Below are 24,787 nucleotides of genomic sequence, written 5' to 3'. Positions count from 1 at the left end.
GACCTTAAGGCTTGTGGATTTCAACTCCCAGCATGGCTGGCTCAGGAACTCTGGGAGTTGAAGTTCACAAGTCTTAAAGTTGCCACATTTGGAGATCCCTTGACCTAGAACAGGGGTCTTCAAACTTGGCCCTTTTATGACTTGTGGACTTCAACTCCCAGAATTCCTCAGCCAGCGTGCCTGGCTGAGGAATTCTGGGAGTTGAAGTCTACAAGTCATAAAAGGGCCAGGTTTGAAGACCCCTGATCTAGAATCAAAACAATTTCTCCACATCTATTAAAATTCTGCGTATATTTCAGACAGACATTTGTCTAAGAGCTGAATAGGAGATGCCCACATACGTGTACGCACGACTAAAAGTTTGGAGAAAACAAAACACCGCCCACACTTTTCAGCAGGAAAGTGCATGGCAATGACCCTTTTGGAGGCAGTCCTCAGCTAACAACCCGCAATCAAGAACAAAATTTCCTATGTTAAGTGAGGCAGCAGCCAGGTGAATCGTGGCTGATTTTTCAACCTTTTTTTGTTGTTGTTGTTGCTATGGTTAGGTAAATCACTGCAGTTGTCAAAGGAATCAGCTGGTTGTTAAGTGAATGTGGTTTCCTGTGACTTGGCTTGTCAGGGAGTTGCAGAAACTGATCACATGACTCTGGGACACCTCAACATCATAAATACACGCCAGTTGCCAAGCATCCAAATCCTGATCACGTGATCGCAGGGATGCTGCAATGGTATAAGTGCGAAAAATGGTCGTAAGTGACTCTTTTCAGTGTCATTGTAAGTTCAAACAGTCGCTAAATGAGGTTGCAAATCGGGGACTACTTGCAGTGGATTATCTATCATGATTATCCAGAGATGATCACCTAACAAGACTGCAGAAGGTCCATTCTCAATCAGAGTAGGGATGGAAGAGTCCTTAGAGGTCTTCTAGTCAAGGGGTCCTCAACTTTGGCAACTTTAAGACTTGTGGACTTCAACTCCCAGAATTCCTCAGCCAGCTTTGCTGGCTGAGGAATTCTGGGAATTGAAGTCCACAAGTCTTAAAGTTGCCAAGGTTGAGGGCCCCTGTTCTCGTCCAACCCACCGCTCAAGCAGGAGACCTTATACCATTTCAGACAGGTGGCTGTCTTGTCTTTTCTTAAAAACCTCCAGAGATGAAGCACCCACAACTTCTGAAGGCAAGCTGTTCCACTGGTTAATTGTCCACACTGTTAGAAAGTTTCTCCTTAATTCCAGATTGCTTCTCTCCTTGATTAGTTTCCATCCAAACTGGATCTCTCCATCAAGACTAGCCAGGATCAGGTCAACAGATAGTCTAAACGCTTTTTATGACTCATCCAGTTTTCCCCAGAAAGTAGACAAAGTGATCAGAACAGTCAAGAAAGAGGTGGGGATCGTGCCTTCCTATCCCATGGTAAAATTGAGATTCCAGAAACCATGGGGATGCTGCCAGGGTTATAAGAGTGAAAAACAGTCATAAGTCACTTTTTTTTAGTGCCGTGAAAATTTCAAACGGTCACTAACCGAATGGTTGTAAGTCAAGGACTACCTGTAACTAGATAGTCCTGATCTGTCACTGTAGCTAAGTTGAATCCTATATGCAACACACTAGCATCTTCAAGTCAGGGCAGAAAGAGGCAAATTAAGAATAGTAAGAATTTTTATCTTGAAGAAGTCTTGACTTTAGCTTACAATCTTTGGAGGTATAAATGCAGCCTGCTTACTGACTCAACACCTTCCAGAGTCACTGAGATAGAACACAGAATCATAGGATTGGAAGGGAGCTAAGAGGCCTTCTAGTCCAGCCCCATGGTCAAGGCAGGTGTCCTTCTACCATCACAGACAACGAATCTCCAAACTTTTCTTGAAAACCTCCAGCCATAGAGCACCCACAACTCCAGGAGGGAAACTATGTTGAAGTCCACACTTTGTTAAAGTTGCCAAGTTTGAAAAACATTGGGCTATACCAGGGATAGGCAACCTCGGCTCTTTTATGACTCGTGGACTTCAACTCCCAGAATTTCTGAGGCAGTCTGGCTCAGGAATTCTGGGAGTTGAAGTCCATGAGTCATAAAAGAGCCAAGGTTGCCTACCCCTGGGCTCTACCCACTGAACCTTCATTCGACCCACTGTTCATGAATGCTAGAGACCTAACGGCAGCCATTTTGTCCGATCCACATTTGAAGCGGATGAACTGCTGTGGCTCCACCTCATGTTACCGTGGGTTCAGACGAAAGCCTGACTGGAACTAGGATTAGTTCTATTAGCAAAGCTGCCTCCCATAGATATTTAGGCCTTTCGCTTGAACTAAAACCTGCAGTCTGATTTTCAGCACTCCGCCAACCATCACCCAACGTGGACGGCGGATAGTCAGGGGACCCTAGGTGCTTGGAACAAAGTTGGCAAGGAACTGATGTAGCCAGAGAGAACCCTGCCTTTCTTTGCTTAGAAACGGGGACACGTGACAAATGTTGGTGGTTATATGAAAGTCCTTTCTTTCACTGTTGTTGGGACCAAAAGAAAGGTAAAGAGATACAGGTGAGGGAAGAGAGGATTATGGGAAATGATCACCGTTTCGTTGTCACTTCGGAATCGCCTTTCCCAGCCTGGTGTTCTCCCACTGAGCAGCACTATAACTCCCATCCTTCTTCAGCCACCATGATTATGAGCTGAAGACAGATGGGGCACAGCCCAACACACCTGGAATACAACCACTTGGGGAGCCTGGTTTAAGTCCTTAATTTAGGGGATCGAGACCCATTATGCCAGCTCTCCTACAAGGGCTGGATCTTCCTTGTACTTTTTCATTTTTGATAATGCAGTGCCAGATCTCAGCAGTAATCTGGAGGCGGCTGCAGAACCTGTGTTACAACTCCCCCCTGCTAAAAGTCGTATTGTCACGGGAAAGGCAGAAAAAGAGGATCAAAGACCCACTGCTACGGGTTGTCCATACACGGCATGTGGACATGGTTTCCTAGCACGAGATGCGAGCGGGTTGAACATTCACAATGTTTGTTTGAATGGCTCTCAGATCCTTGTTGCTAGGATGCATCACACACATGACATAAAGAGAACGGGCACACCGACATAAAAAGAAAGAGAGTGAAGTGGAAAGGCATAAAGGATAAATTTTGGTAAAATATACAGACCTTGGAGATGATTCTGGCTGTTGTTCTTTCCTTAAAGAGAAACAGAAGTATTTTTATTTATTTTAATTCCATTTATATCCCGCCCTTCTCCGAAGACTCAGGGCGGCTTACAAGCTTAGAAACAGCCTTCATTCTATGTATATGCCTGCTCATTAGGGCTTTCACACACACCCCAAGCGGCATTATTACAAAGTCAGCTTAATTGCGCCCAACAATCTGGGTCCTCATTTTACCTACCTGGGAAGGATGGAAGGCTGAGTCAACCTTGAGCCTGGTGGGATGCGAACCTGCACTAATTGCAGGCAGCTGGTGTTACTTAAGGAGGCATTAGCCCACTGCTCCACCAAGGCTACAGTAAGTATGTTATTCATTCATTCATTCATTCATTTACTCACTTACAGATAGCCCTCAGCTTACATCCACAACCGTGCCCCAAATTTCTGTTGCTAAGCGAGACATTTGTTAAGTGACTTTCGCCCCATTTCACGACCTTTCTTGCCACAGTTATTAAGTGAATCACTGCAAGTGTTAAATTAGTAACATGGTTGTTAAGTGAATCTGATTTTGCTTGTCAGAAGGTCGCAAAAGGGGATCACATGAGCCCGGGACATGGCAACGGTCATAAATATGAGTCAGTTGCCAAGCGTCTGAATTTGGATCATGTGACCACGGGGATGCTGCCACATTCATAAGTGTGAAAACTGGTCCTAAGTCATTTTTTTTCAGTACCAACTGCAACTTTTGAGTGGTCACTAAACAAACTGTTGTTAAGTTGAGGACTTCCTATATTTATTAAATTTCTATGCTGTCCATCTCATTGATCCAGCGGCTTACCGTAAGATAAAAAGTAAAAAAAAAAAAGTAATACAAGTCAGTTAAAATTAGAAGAATTAAATAGAAATTTGAGCAATGAAGCCACGTCTGCAGTGAGGAAAAACATGGATCAGGAACTCCAAACAAAACTGAGTAACAAAACAGAGGAAAGACTTATAGGCTCATGCAAAGAGGGTCTACGCCAACTCGCTCCCACCATCTTACCGCCAACTCACCATAGCACAAGTCTCTATGGGACAACGTAACGTGAGAAAGCTGTTGTCTAGATTCATTCGTCTCTTAATATTATTAGTAACATTATTAATATTATTAATAATAATATTATAGTTATCTCGTATTGAGTTGTCCCATGGTGACTTGTCCCACTGCAAGCTGGCCATGGAGAGCTGGCCACAGCGAGTTCTTCTATTCCAGTGCAAAGATACCCCCCAAAAAAAGACCCAAGACCCAAACGGGATAAGACAAGATAACCTTTATTGTCACTTTTTTGTGTGAACACACTGGCACACGTTAAAAAAAATGCTCTCAAAAGAATCCACCCAAGCTAACATCACTATCCGGAACAGAATGCTTTAACCCACAGGTCTGCAACCCGCGGCTCCGGAGCCGCATGTGGCTCTTTCAGACGTCTCCTGTGGCTCCCAGTTCTCTGCCATGTGCAGTCCAAAAAAAAAAAAAAGTGGGACTAAAAAAGTTCAACCAATCAATTCAAATATGCAGGGTAGGTGCATATCTTGCCTTGGCTCCACTCTTCAGTCAAACCCTGTTCTGCGCATGTGTGCATGTACGCGCATGCGCACACATTTTTTGCGGCTCCCAGTTTTTCCTTTTGTGAGGGAACCGGTTCCGAGTGGCTCTTTCACTGTTTCAGGTTGCTCACCCCTGCTTTAACCAATTGTCTGTTGCAATGATGACACAGCAGTTTCTCACCAGCAGCAAACTCCGCCCCCCGGGTTGTTCTTAAATCTAGCTTCATGTAATCCATTTTAGGCTCTAAGGATCGAACATTAGCAAACAAAATAGACGGTGGGGATACTCTCCACATAGATTAGCTTTTAGCCTAGTTCAGGGGTAGGCAATTTTGGCTCTTTTATGACTCGTGGACTTCAACTCCCAGAATTCCTGAGCCAGCCATGCTGAGGAGAAAGCGAGAGGTTTCCAAGCTGAGCCGTGCTGACTGAGGAATTCTGGGAGTTGAAGTCCACGAGTCATAAAAAAGCCAAGGTTACCTATCCCTGAGTTAATGCTTAACTAATACACTGAAATGCCCTAGAGCAGGGGTAGGCCACCTTGGCTCTTTTATGACTCGTGGACTTCAACTCCCAGAATTCCTGAGCCAGCCATGCTGAGGAGAAAGCGAGAGGTTTCCAAGCTGAGCCATGCTGGCTCAGGAATTCTGGGAGTTGAAGTCCACGAGTCATAAAAGAGCCAAGGTTGCCTACCCCTGCCCTAGGCAGAGTATGGACATTTGCAGTAGCTATTTAAGCCCACTGGCTTACGCAAGGGAAGTAGAAGGAGAGATGGCTGAACCGGAATTCAGAGACGACCTTGAAATTCAATCAGAGATGACCTTGAAAAGAAATACAGAAGCTAGTAGCAAAACATGAATTAAGTTTGGAGAAAGTAGGAGGGATGAGAGAGGAACTTAAAACTGCACTCCTTGACTCTATGGGGGCAATTGCTGTAAGGGTTTCAAAAGTCCGTTATTATGAGCTATTTTCATAAAGCAGACTTGCAGGGGCTCTTAATGGGGTCTGTTTCCTGATTTAGCTTATCTCAAAGGGCTACCTCAGCATTGCTGGCTGGAATATTCTGGAAGTTGAAGTCCACACATCTTAAAATGGTGGAAGGTTGGGGAACATTGTCTTATACCAGGGGTAGGCAACCTTGGCTGTTATGACTCGTGGACTTCAATTCCCAGAATTCCTGAGCCAGCCTGGCTCAGCTTGGAAACCTCTCCCTTTCCCCTCAGCATGGCTGGCTCGGGAATTCTGGGAGTTGAAGTCCACAACTCATGAGGGGGCCATAGTTCCCCCATGCTGGCTCAGGAATTCTGGGAGTTGAAGTCCACGAGTCATAAAAGAGCCAAGGTTGCCTACCCCTGCCCTAGGCAGAGTATGGACATTTGCAGTAGCTATTTAAGCCCACTGGCTTACGCAAGGGAAGTAGAAGGAGAGATGGCTGAACCGGAATTCAGAGACGACCTTGAAATTCAGTCAGAGATGACCTTGAAAAGAAATACAGAAGCTAGTAGCAAAACGTGAATTAAGTTTGGAGAAAGTAGGAGGGATGAGAGAGGAACTTAAAACTGCACTCCTTGACTCTCTATGGGGGCAATTGCTGTAAGGGTTTCAAAAGTCCGTTATTATAAGCTATTTTCATAAAGCAGACTTGCAGGGGCTCTTAATGGGGTCTGTGTCCTGATTTAGCTTATCTCAAAGGGCTACCTCAGCATTGCTGGCTGGAATATTCTGGAAGTTGAAGTCCACACATCTTAAAATGGTGGAAGGTTGGGGAACATTGTCTTATACCAGGGGTAGGCAACCTTGGCTGTTATGACTCGTGGACTTCAATTCCCAGAATTCCTGAGCCAGCCTGGCTCAGCTTGGAAACCTCTCCCTTTCCCCTCAGCATGGCTGGCTCGGGAATTCTGGGAGTTGAAGTCCACAACTCATGAGGGGGCCATAGTTCCCCCATGCTGGCTCAGGAATTCTGGGAGTTGAAGTCCACGAGTCATAAAAGAGCCAAGGTGGCCTGCCCCTGTCTTATACCAATGAGAATCAGAGGAGGTTTCTCTCCAACATCTTCCCATCCCAGACTTAATTCATATTTGTCTCTCTTTCCTCTCCAACCACTCACCTCCGTGGTTCTCTACAATTCCCCTTCGCTGGGATTTACAACTTTGTTTTCAAGAACTTCTGCATAAAACCATAAAAATCCTGTTTCAGCTGCTAAGCTTATTTTCCCAGAAGTCAGTCTAATGGCCGTTACTAACCTGAAAGTTAATCCTGATTTGCTCTTTAGGTTTCTCAGGAGCTCGAGCTGATTCAAAGGTGGAATGAGCCTAAATTGGAAAAAAGGACAAAATCAATTTCAGGCAGAGAGAGGGAGGGAGGGAGGGAGGGGAGAAGGAGAGGGAAGGAGGGGGAGAAGGAGATGGAGAGGGAGAAGAAGAGAGAAAACAAGGGAAACCACCTCGTGGCAAATTCTTCCCTCCCCTGGGTTTGTGTGTCTGTACCATATCTTACAAATACAGAAGAACAGGAGGTGAATTAGGAATTGTCCATTTCTAGATGTTCTCCAAAAGCAGGATGAGATAAAACTAGCATGAGAAAGGAGGGAGGTGTCACACCATGGATGACTGACAGGGGAAAAAATGATGGTAGTATATAGTACGATATATAGCAAGAGCAAGAGCACTTAGAGTTATATACTGCTTCACAGCGCTTTATTTTATTTTTTTATTTCATTTTATTTTAATTCCATTTATATCCCGTCCTTCTCCAAAGACTCAGGGCGGCTTACAAGCTTAGCAGTAGCCTTCATTCTATGTATATGCCTGCTTATTAGGGCTTTCACACACACCCCAAGCGGCATTATTACAAAGTCAGCTTAATTGCCCCCAACAATCTGGGTCCTCATTTTACCTACCTCGGAAGGATGGAAGGCTGAGTCAACCTTGAGCTGGTCAGAAGCAAATGGCCATACTGCAAGCAGCAGAAGTAGCCTGCAGAACTGCATTCTAACCCTAGTGAAATGCTTGATCCCTGCTAGATCACTCTCGTTCTGTCCAGACTGCATGATCCCCGATATTTTCAGCCACAGTGTGATACTGTGCAAGACCTCTACCTCAAATCTGTTTGCCACCCCCTGGGGGGTGGTGGTCACAGCCCACTGTTTGAAAACTCCTGAAAAATAGACTGAATTTCCTTGCATGAACTTCTTTTTTCACCATGTCCAGGAACCGATTCGTTATTCAGATTTGGAATATAATGTGAACATTATTAGCTGACCATTCATTCATTCCTTACCTTGAAATTCATCAGCAAGACTGAATGGCTCATTAACCCAGTTAACAAATTGCCCCCCTCCCCAAAATTTGTTTTAAATGAATTAGTCCCGACCATACCAGATTGTTGCAAAAAAGCAGGGTAACACGTAAATGACCAACACCTTCATTATGACATAAACTTAATGAGAATTCATATAACTTTCTTCATTTTGTCTCGATTCTGGAGACTTTATTCACATTCCTTCCAGAAGATGTGATTTTGTTAGATATACCATGCTTTTGAATAAGAAAAACTGGGCACAAGGAATCATACAATCACCAGAATAAAACACAGAACATGCAGCTGAACATGAAAAATTTAACAAATTTCACCTGGTCTGCAGGCTTTATTTGAGGCCCTGAACACAGAGATTTTTTTTTTTTCATCAGTTACTATCAAGACAATCTGACTTCTTTTTGAAAGCTAAGGCTACCAGCTCTGGGTTGCAAAACCTCAAATGACCACTAGATGGTGATAATGGGACACCACAGATGTGGTCCTTTCCTGCCACCTAATGATAGCCTGTAGTTTGGCAGTCCAGATCTGGAAACATTGATTAAAGTATATAAAACAAAGTCTTGGACAGCGCTCAGCGAAAGACACACTGAGTTGTTACCGGAAGCACACACAATAATCAGACAAAGTCAATATCGCTGATCATGCCTCAAAGCAATCATTTACAAAGGAAACACAATGTGGGTGGTAGAAAGAAGATACACTCCCACAAGTACACACATGCACACACCACAAAAACATATTGGCTATTGGTTGTGATGAAGCCGGTGTAAAAGGAAAAGTGAGAGTGAGGAGGCAGGAGGCAGGAGAGTCAGCAAAGGTCAAAGAGAGATGTTAGATCATCTGACCAAAGCTGTCTCTACAGGTAGTCCTTGACTTATGACCACAATTGAGCCCAAAATTTCCATTGCAAAGCAAGACAGTTGTTAAATGAGTTTTGCAAACTTTCTTGCCACACTTGTTAAGTGAATCACTGCAGTTGTTAAGTTAGCAACACGGTTGTTCAGTGAATCTGGCTTCCAGCTAACTTTGCTTGTTGGAAATTCGCAAAAGGGGATCACACGATCCCAGAACATTGCAACTGTCACAATTACATGCCAGTTGCCAAGCATCTGAATTTTGATCACATGACTGTGGAGATGCTGCAAAGATCATAAGTACGAAAAACGGTCATCAATTAGCTTTTCCAGCGCCGTTTTGAACAGTCTCTAAACAAACGGTTGCAAGCTGATGACGTAGTCAAACTCAAACTGTCTTGCTTAGCAACAAAAATTTTGAGCTCAATTGTGGTCGTAGGTTGAGGACTATCTGTCTAGGGAGATTCTCAGTCATCTGGGTCATGGTTGTCCGAAAGGTGCTTTTTCCGGGAGGCAACTGGACTTCTTTGTTTTTCTTTGAAGACGTTTCGCTTCTCATCCAAGAAGCTTCTCCGGCTCTGACTGGATGGTGGGGAATGGAAGGATTTATACTGCTTGCAGACAGCTGGTCATTTGCATCCTTTTAGAGCAGGCATGTTAAACTGCCTGCATCACGACAAAACCGTGTCCACCCCATTGCCGGCAATGGGGGAAAAGTCGCCATACGTCGCACAACGTCAGCTGACATCGCGAGTTTGACATGCCTGTTTTAGAGAGTCATTGTGTCCTTAGGGTCTCCTGAGTAGGGCAAATGGGTGTGGAGCCTTCTTGGAACTGCTGAAAGGTCTGTGTGGAACTGTGCTTTCTGCAGGATGTTTCCTCCCTTGTGTCCCGTGAACACAGCGATTATCTGTATGACGTCTTGCAGATGTGCACCTATCTTTATCCATGGGGAGAATGAGCAAAAACAGCAGGAACATTCATCTCTCTATGACCTTTAAGCTTGCTGTGGGGGGGGGTGTGTGCGGGGGGGGCGAGTCTTTGCAAACCCAGGTCTGACAGAGTTTGAGAAGGGCCCGCCCTGCCTTGCATCTGACAGAAATTTATATCTGTGTACAACCAAAAGGAGATGACAAGGTGACCAGTAAAAATTGAATGTGAAAAGCAAGGAGATGAATTCACACAGTCCTCGGCTTACGACTGTTCACTTAGTGAACATTCAAAGTTACACAGTTCCCACTCCAACCCTAAAGGCTACTTATGACCCAGTTTTTAAGTTACAACTGCTGAAGTGTCCCTGCAGTTGTTCACCCTGAAGACCTGCCACAGGAATGCTACAGCACCCCTGTTGTGTACTGGGTTCTTTTCTTGAAGATAAGAGACGAGGCGAGTGAGTTCAGGCAGGAACATGTTTTATTCGAAGTGCAGAAACTGAACTGGGAAAACAGGGCTGCGATGCAGCAATTTATACCCTGGCCTCTAGGTGGCGGCCAATAGGTTTAAAGCATCCTATTGCCGCCCTAGAGGCAGCCAATGGCATTTCCGGAGACGGGTTGTCTGAGGAGCTGGGAGCCATTAGCCAGCTTCTTGCTTAAGAAACCTTCCAGCATTCAAAACCACATGGTACACTCAGTTTAAACAAAGCCCAATACATTACAACCCACTCCCAGCCCCCCACCCATCCTGCCGGGTCCCCACAGGTTTTTGGCCTTTTTCCAACAAGGCCACTCAGCCCCCCCCAAAAAAGGAACCTAAAGCTGGGCAACCGAAGCTACCAGAACCAGGGGGGTGATTACGGTCTATAGACAAGGCCTACTTCCCACCTGTGAACCTGTCCTTATTACTATTCTTTTGTCAAGTAGAATAATGGCTTTTGACTTTTTGCCTTCTTGCAAAGCATTGACTACTATCGGGTCTATGGAGATTCTCAGTCATCCAGGTCACAGTTGTCCCAGAGGTGCTTTTTCAGGAGGCAACTGGATTTCCTTGTCGTCGTTTTTTGGAGACGTTTTCCTTCTCACCCAAGAAGCTTCTTCAGCTCTGACTGGGTGGTGTGGGAGTATGAACGGATGTCCAGAAAACATTGCAGGCTACAAGATCCATTTGCGCTTCAATTTGAGATGCAGATAACACAGACTCATCCCCAACAGCCTTGCGCCCGTCTTCAAGGGAGAAAGGACCCAGGGCAAAAAAACATCCTGCAGCCAAGAAGGCTCCACACACAGTTGCACTACTCAGATAATCCTGAGGACACAGTTAAATCTCCAGGTAGCCTCAACGACTCTCTAAAAGAATGCAAATGACAGCTGTGTGCAAGGAACTTTAAGGATTCCCCAGCCATGGGAGCTGAACTCCACGCATCTTAAACTTTCCATATTTGGAAAAAGCACTGATTCAATCCAGGGACAATATCTTAAAAAGGACAGTACACTTATATGTGTCTGGTCAAAGCCACACAGGCATCAGAATGACATCTTCCATGTTGTGGTATCATCACACAAATTATACTAAAAGCCTGATTTGCATTATATCATGTCATGAGTCATGAGGCATTCCTTACTGCCTTCAAATACAATAGACCCGATTGAGATGATACCGTAATGTTTTTAGAGGCCAGGCTGTAACTTCTGGTTTATTGTTGTATCAGCATGCTGGCTGGGCAATTTGGGAAAGTGAAGTCCACCACACATCTTAAAGCTGCTGAAGTTGAGAAACACTGCACTAGAGTCCTGGATTTATCTTCCAGATCTCAGCTCCATTTTTAGCCCAGTTTAGCATTCATACAAACTCAATGGATAAGAAAGTATAGTTTGATGAGTTTTCTATTTCAGGAACACACAGCGTGTAGCGGGGCAGGGAGAGTGTTCAAAAGATGGTTAGCTCCATTTGGCTGTATACCAGGGGTGTCAAACTCAATTTCATTGAGGTCCACATCAGCATTGCGGTTGCCCTCAGGGGGCCGGGTGGGTATGGTCTAGGTGGGTGTGGCCCACTGGGTGGGCGTGGCCAGAGTGCGTATGGCCTACTGGGTGGGCGTGGCCAGCTCTACATCGTTCACATCAAGGGTGCCTATGGGGGCCTGGGCAGGAGTGGGACAGATCTGAGGGTCTCTGGCAGAAGGAGGGTCTCTGGGCCAGGGCCAAGGCAGTGGGGGCCGTTCCCTCACTGTTTCTAGGATGGCTTCGCGGGCCACATGAAACCACTTCACGGGCCAGATCCGGCCCCTGGGCCTTGTGTTTGACATGTCTGGTTTAGAATAACAGTTGTACATTGTTTGCTGGCTGTTTTAATAGTATACCTATATCTATCTATAGAGAGATGCATATACTCTCTCTCTCTCTCTCTCTCTCTCTCTCTCTCTCTCTCTCTCTCTCTCTCTCTCTCTCTCTCTCTCTGTCTCTGTCTCTCTCTCTGTGTGTGTGTGTGTGTGTGTGTGTGTGTGTGTGTCTGTAGGTGCGGATGGCTCAGCAGTTACAGATGTTGAGCTTGTCTGGTGAAAAGTTGACAGCCCAGGTTTGAGACCTGAGCACTGTGTGATGGGGTGAGCTCGCGTTCCTTGCACCAGCTCCTGCCCAACTAGCAATTCTAAAGCATGCAAATGTGAGTAGATCAATAGGTACCACTTCAGTGGGAAGGTAACAGTGTTCCTCATGGCATATATATGGGAAATCTAGATTAATTACTAGCATACGAGCCCTACCTTCAGTTAAAAGGTCTCCACTCACCAATACTGCACTTCCTGACCTGTTACAGTAATTGCAAAGAAATCGTTGTATTCCATCCCTCAGATGGAATGGGGAATTATTGTTTTCTGCCCAGTAAATAGATGAGAGAGAGAGAGAGAGAGAGAGAGAGAGAGAGAGAGAGAGAGAGAGAGAGAGAGAGAGAGAGAGAGAGAGAGAGAGAGAGAGAGAGAGAGAGAGAGAGAGAGAGGACTGGATGGCACCAGAGTACAGCTATAACGGCATATGGGAATGACCTTGGGAGACAGGGGGAAAGCAGCAGCTAGGGAAATAGTGGATAAGAGGCAGCTGAGTCTGCAGAGGCAATGGGGACATGGAAACATATCAGAAGGAACCATCCCTAGTTACTTAGGCTGTAAAGGTGAGGGGGGAAGAGAAAAAATACTTTCAGGGTTGCAAAATTCTTTTAATGCAACCTTACAATATAGTAGAGCTTATACTTCTGGGCGAGCTTCTTGTCTGGACTACCTTGCAAGGCTGACCCAGCTAGCACAAGATAGTTTAATAAGCTAAGGCTTTGCTCCCACACACATTTAGCCTAGTTACTTAATTAACTACTTTTCTAGGTGTTCTAAATACAGTTCAGCTGCCAACCCAGTCAAACTCTTGACTCCACACACTTCAGGCCATGCCACAGAAAAAATAACACAGGTTAACACAGGTGGGGTCCTTCGTGTTCTCTGAGCTTGGTTGCAGACATTTTATTACCCAACTAGGTAACATCATCAGGGCTAGAAAGGAAAATAAGACCCAGTCTTATTTTCGGGGGAATGTCTTAGTTTGCGGCCACCTGCCCACTCCATCCCACCATCTGGTTGACCGCAGTGGTGCTGCCGCCACGAGTTGAGGCGAGGCAGGTGGGGGAGTGGCCTGGCTGTGGGGGCCCTGAAGTAAGCGTGTGGGGGTGTATGGGGCAGCTCCCCACCTGCCTCACCTCAACTTGTGGCAGTAGCACCAGTACGACACGTGCTTTCCTGCCCCATTGCAACAGCGAGCAACCAGACAGTGGGACGGAGTAGGCAGACTCTTAACTAGGACTTATTTTGGGGGTAAGGCTTATATTAGGCGCATACCCAAAAATCAGGCTAGGGCTTATTTTCTGGGGGGGTGTCTTATTTTCGGGAAAACATGGTACAAACATTCCCTTCTATTGCTACTAAACTTAGGACGGTAGCCGTACAATTAACATCTAGTTAAGCATGTTGATATAACCCCAGTGACTACACAGAGGAAGGAAATAAGGCTAAAGATTATGGATGGAGGCAGGAGAAAAAGGGAAGTGTGCAGTGGGGTAGAAAAGCCATAAACTGAGCAAATATGGGAGACAATGAAGAAGTTTGTAGGAAACAAAGCTACCTAGAGCAGAGGTCTCCAAACTTGGCAACTTTAATACTTGCAGACTTCAACTCCCAGAATTCCTCGTGCTGGCTGGGGAACTCTGGGAGTTGAAGTCCACAAGTCTTAAAATTGCCAGGTTTGGATAACCCTGCTCTAGAGTGAAAGTAATTTGATGGCTAATAGACCAATATCTGTGTTTACATCGTGCCAGGCCAGGCTAATAACAGAAATCAAGTATTCTTCTAATTTAGGGAAAGCCAGTGACCAGAAATAGCTGTGTAAATTCAAGATAATTCAAATATTTGCTGGGTTAAGCCAACTGAATTCCACCACTGTACTCACCTGCTGTCTTCTACAGTAGCTTGAAAATATCTTTTCTTAAGCTGTGGGTCACAGGATGAAGTCAAAAAAGTCAAGATGGCTTCCACCATGGCGTGTCTGAAGTTTCCATCTTGATTTTTTTAACCATACCCTTCAGATAGTTCTGTGGTCACAATGCCCAGCACAATTTGATATGCATGTAAAAGAATACACAATCCTTGGTTTGATGATCCACACGAGGTGATTTTTGCCTTACTGTATTTTGTCGAGAAGCTTTGCCATTTAGGGGCTCTTGTTTTACACGCAATACAGAAAAGCTGAGTGAGTTTCATTCCCAAACAAACTGACAACAACAACAACAACAACAAAAGGAGAGCCACAACATGACATACAAACACCCATTCACATGCACTGCATACCTGGAGGCACCATAGGTTTGCGTTTGTGAGCTTTCAAGTATTTTCAGAAAAAGGAGAGGAAAAATGGGGAGGAAGGAAAAGGAATACATAAACAATATTTTCAAATGAAATAGGAGGAGGGGGAAGAAAAGAACAAGGAAAATTAGCATTAGAGGCAATTAGGTCCCATTGACTGGGCAAATTCCATACATGAATCAGCTGGTGAGTATCAACGTGCCTGAGAGATTATACTTTGACAGACAGGTTATAAATATTTTTAATAAATTTATCAACCATGTCAAGTGCAATTTGAGGCTCCAAAAACTGAACCATACCCTACTTCAGAGTCATAATTAAGAACACAAACTCAACAGTATTAGAATGTATTACTGGGTATGCTAGGGGTGACATGATAGCAGCCTTCCAGTATCTCAGGGGCTGCCCCAAAGAAGAGGGAGTCAAGCTATTCTCCAAAGAACCTGAAGGCAGGACAAGAAGCAACGGATGGAAACTAATAAAGGAGAGAAGCAACCTAGAACTAAGGAGAAATTTCCTGACCATTAGAACAATTAACAATTAATTTCCTGACAGTTAGAACAACCTGCCTCCAGAAGTTGTGAATGCTCCAACACTGGAAGTCTTTAAGAAGAGACTGGACACCCATTTGTCTGAAATGGTACAGGGTTTCCTGCCTGAGCAGGGGGTTGGGCTAGATGACCTCCAAGGTCACTTCCAACTTTGTTATTCTGTTATATAGGTAGTCCTCAACTTACAAACATGATTGGGACCAGAATTTCTGTCGTTAAACAAAACAATAACAATAGCACTTAAGACTTATATACCGCTTCATAATGCTTTACAGCCCTCTCTAAGCAGTTTACAGAGTCAGCATATGGCCCTCCAACAATCTGGGTCCTCATTTTACCAACCTCGGAAGGACGGAAGGCTGAGCCAGCCTTGAGCCTGGCAGGATTGAACTGCTGACAGTGAGCAGAGTCAGCCTGCAATACCGCACTCTGACCACTGCACCCCCACGGCTCTTCCGAAAAGAGTTGTTAAATGAGTCGTGCCCAACTTCAGGACTGTTTGCCATGGTTGTTCAGCAAATAAGTGAAACAAGTGGTCGTTAAGTGAATCCAGATTTCCCCCATTGATTGCTAGTCGAAAGGCAGTGGGAGCGGGTCACAAATGGAGATCACGTGACTCTGGAATGCCACGATTGTCATAAATACATGCCGGTTACCAGCTGTCTAAATTTGGATCATGTGACCCTGCGGATCCTGCAACGGTTTTAAGTGTGAGGACCCATCGTAAATCACCTTTTTCAGTGCTGTTGTAACTTCAAACAATCGCTAAAGTTTACAAATGGTTGTAAGCAAAGGACTAGCTGTATGGAGGACAAAGTTCAAGTTTTTTAAACACCTATTTATTGGGGAATACCTAGCCCAGGGGTAGGCAACCTTGGCTCTTTTATGACTCGTGGACTTCAACTCCCAGAATTCCTGAGCCAGCATGGCTAGCTTAGGAATTCTGGAAGTTGAAGTCCACGAGTCATAAAAGAGCCAAGGTTGCCTGCCCCTGCCCTAGCCCTCAATGTCCTGTTCAGCTTTCCTGCAAAAATGTTTTTTTCTTTTTTCAGTGCAGTATCTTCATCCTGCTCTTTTCATACCTATCTGTCAGGCTCCTAGTGAAACAGGGCTAAACATAGCTAGTTATTTTATTAGAGGAATAAGCCATGTAAAATAGATAAGGCTTAGTTACTATGGTATACGAGAGAGTGTGCAAGATTTACACTCATTACATTACATTCTTCCTTCCCCCAAAAGACTTCGTGTTCTCATTTTCCACCCACAAGCTACATATCGATGACAAATACATTCTCACTTTCCTTGCTCTTTCCTAGTTTTGGTCACCACAATGTAAAAAATGTAAAAAAGACATCGAGACTCTAGAAAGAGTACAGAGAAGAGCAACAAAGATGATCAGGGGACTGGAGGCTAAAACAGACGAAGAACGGTTGCTGGAATTGGGTATGTCTGGTTTAATGAAGAGAAGGACTAGCAGTGTGACATGATAGGAGTGTCCCAGTATCTCAGGGGCTGCCCCAAAGAAGAGGGAGTCAAGCTACTCTCCAAAGCGCCCGAAGTCAGGACAAGAAGCAATGGATGGAAACTAATCAAAGAGAGAAGCAACCTAGAACTAAGGAGAAATTTCCTGAGAGTGAGAACAATTAACCAGTGGAACAGCTTTGCCTCCAGAAGCTGTGAATGCTCCAACACTGAAAGTTTTTAAGAAAAGATTGGACAACCATTTGTCTGAAATAGTAGGGTAGGCAACCTTGGCTCTTTTATGACTCATGGACTTCAACTCCCAGAAATCCTGAGCCAGCATAGCTGGGAGTTCTGGGAGTTGAAGTCCATGAATCATAAAAGAGCCAAGGTTGCCTACCCCTGGTATAGGGTTTCCTGCTTGAGCGGGGGGTTGGACTAGAAGACCTCCAAGGTCCCTTCCAACTCTGTTGTGATGGTGGTGGTGGTTTTATTCATTAGGCTCTCTTTTGGCCTCTGAGTCTTGATATATCTCCCACCTCAGATCAGTCACAGAATCCATCTATGACTGCTGGATGGCCAGCACATCCCTACATTCATCTCCAATGTTAGAAACCTCTGATAACCAGACTATCAAAATATGAGCTGAGCTAATTAACCTTCAATTATTCAATCATTCAGCCATGTCATTATAGCAGTCACACATCTCCTAAGCAAAAGATTTCTTACCTATGTTGAAGGCAAGAAGCAATGGATGGAAATTAATCAAGGGGAGAAGCAACCTAGAACTAAGGAGAAATTTCCTTAGGAGGTTAGGAGCAGGAGGTTAGACTAGAAGACCTCTAAGGTCCCTTCCAACTCTCTTATTCTGGGTTTTTTTTCTGATTAATCACAACAAGCTAAGCCACTGACCCACATCATGGCTGGGTTTGTTCCATACATAAAAGTCAAATCCAAAAAAAAAAGTCACATTATGGTTTAATCTGCAAGAGCTGGCCAATTTATCAACACTAATCACTGACAAGCTATCATTTCTGCAGAAAAAAAAGCTGGTATGGTACAATATGGTTTAGGTGGAACTCAGTCAATCCTGACAATGAACCAAATATCAAGATGGAGTAACTGTCTTGAACAGGGTCCAGTGTTCAAGTCTGTCGAGATCCTTCTGGATCTTAAGCCTATCTTCCAAAGCATTAGCCAATTTCCCCAACTGGGTGTCATCTGCAAATTTGATGAGTTCCCCTTCTAACCCCTCGTGTAGATGAAGATGGAGCCCACAGATCTTCTGCTGAGCTCCAGGCCGATGAGAGGGTAGCAAGAAATAAACCAGATTAGAGGTTTAGGGGGGAGGGAAGCAAAAAAAAACCACACTAAAAAGCAGAGACATCACCCTGCCAACAAAAGTGCGTATAGTCAAGGCTATGGTCTTCCCAGTTGCAATGTATGGCAGTGAAAAGTTGGAGCATAAGAATGGCTGAGCGCCAAAGAATTGAGGCCTTTGAACTACGGTGCTGGAGAAGACTCCTGCAAGTCCCTTGGAGTGCAAGGCGATCAAACCGGTCAGTCCTAGAGGAGATCAACCCTGACTGCTCTTTAGAAGGCCAGATCCTCAAGTTGAAACTCAAATACTTTGGCCACCTAATGAGAGGAAGGGCTCACTGGAGAAGAGCCTAATGCTGGGAAAGATTGAAGGCAAAAGAAGAAGGGGACGACAGAGAATGAGGTGGCTGGATGGAGTCACTGAAGCATTAGGCGTGATCCTAAATGGACTCCAGAAGATGGTAGATGACAGGAAGGCCTGGAGGAACGTTGTCCGTGGCGTCAGGATGGGTCGGACACGACTTCGCAGCTAACAAGAAGAAGAAGAAGAAGACGACTTCATGATTTCTCTATTAGCCTACCTGGAGTAGAGCAGGGGTCTCCAAACATGCCAACCTTAAGACTATGCTGGCTGGGGAATTCTGGGAGTTGAAGTCCACAAGTCATAAAAGGGCCAAGTTTGAAGACCCCTGCTTTATTCTGTTAGTTCTCTCTTATGCAATGATTCAGCATCAATCCTAAGAGCCCATGAATTCACAGAGGAACAGGACAATTAATGTAAGGCCCTGCAGATACAAGAGCCATTTGCACTTTTCCACTGGCAGATGGTAAATCGATTGTTCCATATCACCTCACCGCTGCATGTGTGCACTTTTTGCCAAGCTGAGGAGAGGAGCCAGACCAAGAAGTGTTAGAAAATATGGAGCTGACAGTCCAGGACATACAGACAGCTTATTCTTTATTTAGTCAGTTGATTTTATCCAATCTTTATTACATGATAACCAATTGAAGGCAGTGAATGTGCATAATACTCCTTCCTCCTTCTATTTCCCCCAGTACAGCCACCCTGTGTGGTGGGTTGGACTGAGAGAGGGGGCGGCTGGCCCAAGGTCACCCACTCAGCTTTCATGCCTAAAGCAGGATTAAAACTCACCATCTCTTGGTGATTGGCCCAAAGTCACCCAGCTGCTTTTAATGCCTAAGGTGGGACTAGAACTCACAGTCTACTGGTAATCAATCCAAAGTCATCCAGAGGGCTTTCATGCCTAAGTCACAACTAGAACTCACCATCTCCTGGTGATCGGCCTAAAGTCACCCAGTTAGCTTTCATGCCTAAGGTGGAACTAGAACTCACCGTCTCCTAGTGACCTGCCTAAAGTCACCCAGTTGGCTTTCATTCCTAAGGTGGAACTAGAACTCACCTTCTCCTGGTGATCGGCCTAAAGTCATCCAGTTAGCTTTCATGCCTAAGGTGGAACTAGAACTCACAGTGTTCTTGTGATTGCCTAAAGTCACCCAGGCAACGTTCATGCCTAAGGTGGGACTAGAACACACAGTCTCCTGGTAATTGGTCCAAAGTCACCCAGTGGCTTTCATGCCTAAGGCAGAACAAGAACTCACTGTCTTCTGGTGATTGACTCGAGGTTGCCTACCCTTCTGGCTTTCATGCCTAAGGTGGGACTAGAACTCACTGTCTCCTGGCTTTAATCACTAGAGCATTAACATTACTGCACTAAGCAGAGTTGGACTCAATGCTCCAACTCAAAATTCTAATTCCGAACCTACCCAATCTGTTTTTTTCTTTAAATCAGGAAGTCCCTTGTCCAAGGATTAACTAGCTTCTAGTCCCCTGCTGCATTAATACCAGGGCTAGAAACTTTAAACTTTAAAAGATTCCCCGTTTCCTTGATTAGAGCACAGACACAGTGCGTGTATTATGGAGATTTTATTTACCTTAATCGTGCAGCTCCTTAACTGACTCCGTGGTGACTTATTAATAGAAAGCTGCAAAAATTGCTTAACGTACATCCTAAGTGGATTGCTTCGTAAGGTTGAAAACGCCGCCTGTGATGAAAAAGCTCTCCAGGGGCTGACAAGCATTAATTAATCTTCTCCCATCTCACGTTAAGCTTTATTAAGCCTAATTATTAGGAGGAAAATGAAGCCCATAAAATCTGGCGAGTGGGAAATAATGATGGAATGCCACAACGGGGGTGTTTCCAGAGACAACGTCTGCTGAAGCATCGTCGTGACCTCTTTCATACCTGGGAAGGAAATCCAGGTGATATTGTCCTCCATTTCTGACCACCTGGTGGCTTCATGGCTTCTTTCACACACTGCTTTTTCCTTACCCCACCCCCCCCACCCCCAAAGAAGGAAAGTCTGCACAACTGTGTTCACACACAACACATTTACGATAAAGTCTTCCTTGAGCAGAACCCAAGTCCTGGAGACACCTTGAAATTTCTTTCTTAAGAAAATTCATACAGGTAGTCCTCCGCTTAATGACCAGGACTGAGCCCAAAATTTCTGCTGCAAAGCAAGACAGCTGTTCAAGTGAGTTTTGCTCCATTGTATCACTTTCCTGGCCAGAGTCGTTAAAGGAATCGCTGCAGTTGTTAAGTCAATCACCCGGTTTTGTTAAATGAATCTGGCTTCCCCATTGACTTGACTTGTCCGAAGGTCCCAAAAGGAGATCACGTGACCGCTATCATAAATATGCAACCGTCGTAAATATGGATTGGTTGCCAAGCGTCTGAATTTTGATTATGTGAGCAAGGAGATGGGCGTTGCAATGGGCGTTAAACGCTCGTAAGTCTCTTTTTTCAGAGCTGTTGTAACTTTGAATGGTCACTAAATGAATGGTTGTAAGTCAAGGACTCCCTGTATTTTATTCTATTCTAGAGCACATTGCACTGATGTAGAGTGGCATTGTGTGAATGCTCTCCAGAAGTTGTGATTGCTCCAATATTGGAGGTTTTTAAGAAGAGATTGGACAACCACTTGTCTTGAAATGGTACAGGGTTTCCTGCTTGAGTGGGGCGCAGGGGGGTTGGTTTGGACTAGAAGACCTCCGACGTCCCTTCCAATTCTGTTATTCTGTTATTCTGTTATCCTCATACCACGTTCTTGCTTGGAATATTATGCCCTTTCAAGTTTTGTGGTTGTTTTTTTAAGGAAAGAGAGTCCTGATGAATATTAGTAGGAATATCCTGCTGTTCAGAATAGCCATTCAGTGGGATGATCCATCTAAAACTGTAGGAGTCAAGGGTGGTTTGTGGGAATCTTGCGCTGAGTTGGGGATCGACTTAATGACAAAAAAAAATCATACATTCTGTGACTGCCAAATACATATCGCCTAGTGGTCTCCCATTCAAACATTGCCCAGAACAGCTCCTGAAATTATAATTTGGAAACACTCTCAAAGCATAGCTCAGAGCTTTTAAACATTGATACAAACCATGTCCATCCAGTCACATCTACCAGTTGGCAAGGATTCACCTGTCCAATTTATGTATTTATTTATTTTTTTTATTTGTTTGTTTGTTTGTTTATTAAATTGATAAGTTGCCCATCTCGCTATTCAAAGTCTTCTCTACCACTGCAACCAGAAAAGCAAGGGACATCAGCAGAGCCCCAGCAGAAATGCAGCCTTTTTGGCCCAGAAGTGAATTTGATCACAACAACTCTTACTGGGGACTTCTGAAGGAGATTAAAAATTCACCACCCCAATCAATTATTCAGAGCTCGGCTTAGCTTAGGTGCCTGAGAAGCTCTATAAAAATAGATCTAGGGCTGGTTTCTTGCTAATCGTGAGCAAAGTGATTATATCAACGCTTCCAAATACATATCTTGGCATATCCGGGCTGCCGAAGCAAGCAAAAAAGAATGAAATAAGCCAGGAGAAACGCAGCGGTCTGTGATTATCTGATAAACTCTCCGTGAACCAGGGTTCCCTGTGCTGAAATCTTTCACGTCTGACTGGCCTCCACTGAAGTGCATCATCTTGGTACACACTCATCCAGAAGGATAGGGATGATGTGGGCCTTATCCAGGATTCCTGATCTGATTTTGTTTTTGTTTTTAAACAAGGAGACAAGATTACATTTGCTCTTACTGAAAAGGATACCGTGCTGCTTAGGTGCAAAGACAGCTAGTTTGGTATAGTGCAGTGGTAGGCAACCTTGGCTCTTTTATGACTCGTGGACTTCAACTCCCAGAATTCCTGAGCCAGCATGGCTCAGCTTGGAAACCTCTCCCTTTCCCCTCAGCATGGCTGGCTCAGGAATTCTGGGAATTGAAGTCCACGAGTCATAAAAGAGCCAAGGTTGCCTGCCTACCCCTGGTCTAGTGCTTAAGGAACCAAACTAAAAACCAGGAGACTGTGAATTCTAGTCCTACCCGAGGCATGAAACCAATTGGGTGACTTTGGGCCAATCATCAGGGGATGGTGAGTTCTAGTTCTGCTTTAGGCATGAATGCCAAGTGGATGACTTTGGGACAATCACTAGGAGAGTGTGAATTCTAGCCCGGCCTTAGGAATAAAACCCGGTTGGGTGACTGTGGGCCAGTCATTCTTTCTCAGCCCAACCTACCTCACAGGGTTGTTGTTGTTGTTGTGGGGAAAAGCAGGAGGAGGGAGGAGGAGTATTAGATATGCTTGTTACCTTGAGTTACTTACAAAGTTAAAAAGGCAGGATTAAAAAAAAATCTAATAAATTCATAAATGAATTATTCATTCATATGTAAAAAGCAATTTGCTATACGCTAAAAACGCCGTGGCTCAGTGGGATAGGACAATGAGCTTCTCGATCAGAAGGTCGGCAGTTTGGTGGGTCGAATCCCAAGTGCCATGTAACAGAGTGAGCGTCTGTTACTCGTCCCAGCTTCTGCCAACCTAGCAGTTCGAAAGCACGTAAAAAACGCAAGGAGAAAAATAGGGACCACTACGGTGGGAAGGTAACGGCGTTCCGTGCGCCTTTGGCGTCTAGTCATGCCGGCCACATGACCACGGAGACGTCCTCGGACAAGCGCTGGCTCTTTGGCTTTGAAACGGAGATGAGCACCAGCCCCTAGAGTCGGAAACGACTAGCACGCATGTGCGGGGGAACCTTTACCTTTACCTTTTCAAAAACTGCAAAACAAAGTTGTGCAAGGAAAGAAGCTAATTACCCCTGAGACATTCCTCCTTCAAAAGACACTAAGCACACCTGATAAAAGCCACAATGATGTCAGAATGAGGTTGCATGGATCATGGCATCTTCATGCAAATGACATGCAATGGCTTCATGACCCCGCCCCCAAGGACCTGTTGTCTATCCTTACAGAACACAGACCAAGAAACCCCAACCATGAGCCACAAATATCCTCTTCTATTGATACCTTGGAGATTTTATCCCCCCCCCCACCAGCAGAAAGAGCTGCACATATAAAACAGAATCTGTGATGAGCCAGGGCACAGCACAGAGGCAACACAGAGTCAGCTGGCAATTCAAACCGCCCTTTAACTGCTCCAAATTTACTCCAAATGCTCCCACGTTTCTGGCAAGCCTCCAAACCAAGGAAGACACACACACACACCTTCAGCCGTCTCTGGCTGCAAGTAGTTCCACGTACAGTCTGATTAGAAGAGGAATTTACTCAAGGCCACGGAGATAGCAAGGAATGACACATACACCAGAAACCTAAGGCGTCTGTGTGAATACAAGCTTGCCTGAGCAGTTTCAGAAGAGAAGCCAAAATACAGTCCGAGGTCTTTGAACATCCAAGCAACGTTGTCAGTCAGTCCAATGGTCGGAGTTTCTAGGTTTCCGAGCAGAAATCACAGATCAAGAGATCAGCAACAAGACACAAAACTCCCAAGGAATCAGCGTTTGTTCCCAACAAATGCCTCTCCCCACAGCATCTCCTTAAGTCTCAATCCCCAGGTATACCTTGTGGAGAGGGGCGGGGCGCTCTCCACCTGAGTAGTCGGGCCTGCCTGTGTTGTTCCCTCCTTCTCTCCACTCTCCGTGCTCTAGGATCAGGTGGGGGTGGATCTTGCTCATCACCTGAACTCTGTCTCCCCTGTTCAGCCTGTCCCAATCCTGAAGGGCCCTGGCCTGCCTCGGCCTGCTCTTCCCCACATTCCTCTGAAGCCACAGACACCTCTCTCTCACCCTCCTCATTTTCCTGTGCAGATTCAGGCTCCAATGGAGGCATCACAGAATCCTGCAAAAACCTCCATCAAAGGCATAGCAATGCCAACTCTATTCTGTGCGCACATTCATAATACAATAGTCCTCGACTTATGGCAATTCATTCAGTGACTGTTCGGAGTTACAACGGCACTGGAAAAAGTGACTTATGACCACACTTACGACCGTTGCATCCTCCCCGTGGTCACGGGATCAAAATTCAGATGCTTGTGGCGACTGACTCATATTTATGACGGTTGCAGTGTCCCGGGGTCACGCGATCCCCTTTTGTGACCTTTTCACATTAATGGGGAAGCCAGGTTCACTTAACAACCGGGTTGCTAAATTAACAACTGCAGTGATCCACTTAACAACTGCACTGAGAAAGGTCGTAAAAATGGGACAAAACGCACTTGATAATGTCTTGCTTCGCAACAGAAATTTTGGGCTCAGCTGTGGTCATAAGTTGAGGACTACCTGTGTTTTCATGCTGCTCACTCTTACACCCTCTAAAGCAGTGATGGCGAACCTTTTAG

The 24,787-nt window shown here is 45.0% G+C and overlaps 1 protein-coding gene across 2 annotated transcripts in view; it reads right to left on the bottom strand.

The window, feature by feature from the left end:
- Nucleotides 1-24,787, bottom strand: part of KCNQ2 (potassium voltage-gated channel subfamily Q member 2) — a gene marked incomplete at both ends in the record, with an annotated part of 113,406 nt that overhangs the window by 30,795 nt on the left and 57,824 nt on the right. Inside the window, 3 exons of one of the 2 annotated variants that reach the window (XM_083360837.1) lie at nt 3,146-3,179; nt 6,979-7,047; nt 14,729-14,758. In XM_083360837.1, coding sequence (XP_083216963.1) covers nt 3,146-3,179; nt 6,979-7,047; nt 14,729-14,758 — 133 coding nt within the window. Of the gene's footprint in view, nt 1-3,145; nt 3,180-6,974; nt 7,048-14,728; nt 14,759-24,787 lie in introns of both variants that reach the window. The other variant, XM_083360836.1, reaches the window with a different exon arrangement.

The sequence above is a fragment of the Vipera ursinii genome (assembly GCF_947247035.1).
Source record: "Vipera ursinii genome assembly, chromosome: 3".
Classification (NCBI taxonomy): domain Eukaryota; kingdom Metazoa; phylum Chordata; class Lepidosauria; order Squamata; family Viperidae; genus Vipera; species Vipera ursinii.
The sequence above is the reverse complement of the archived record's forward strand: the minus strand, read 5'-3'. Positions and strand labels throughout refer to the sequence as shown.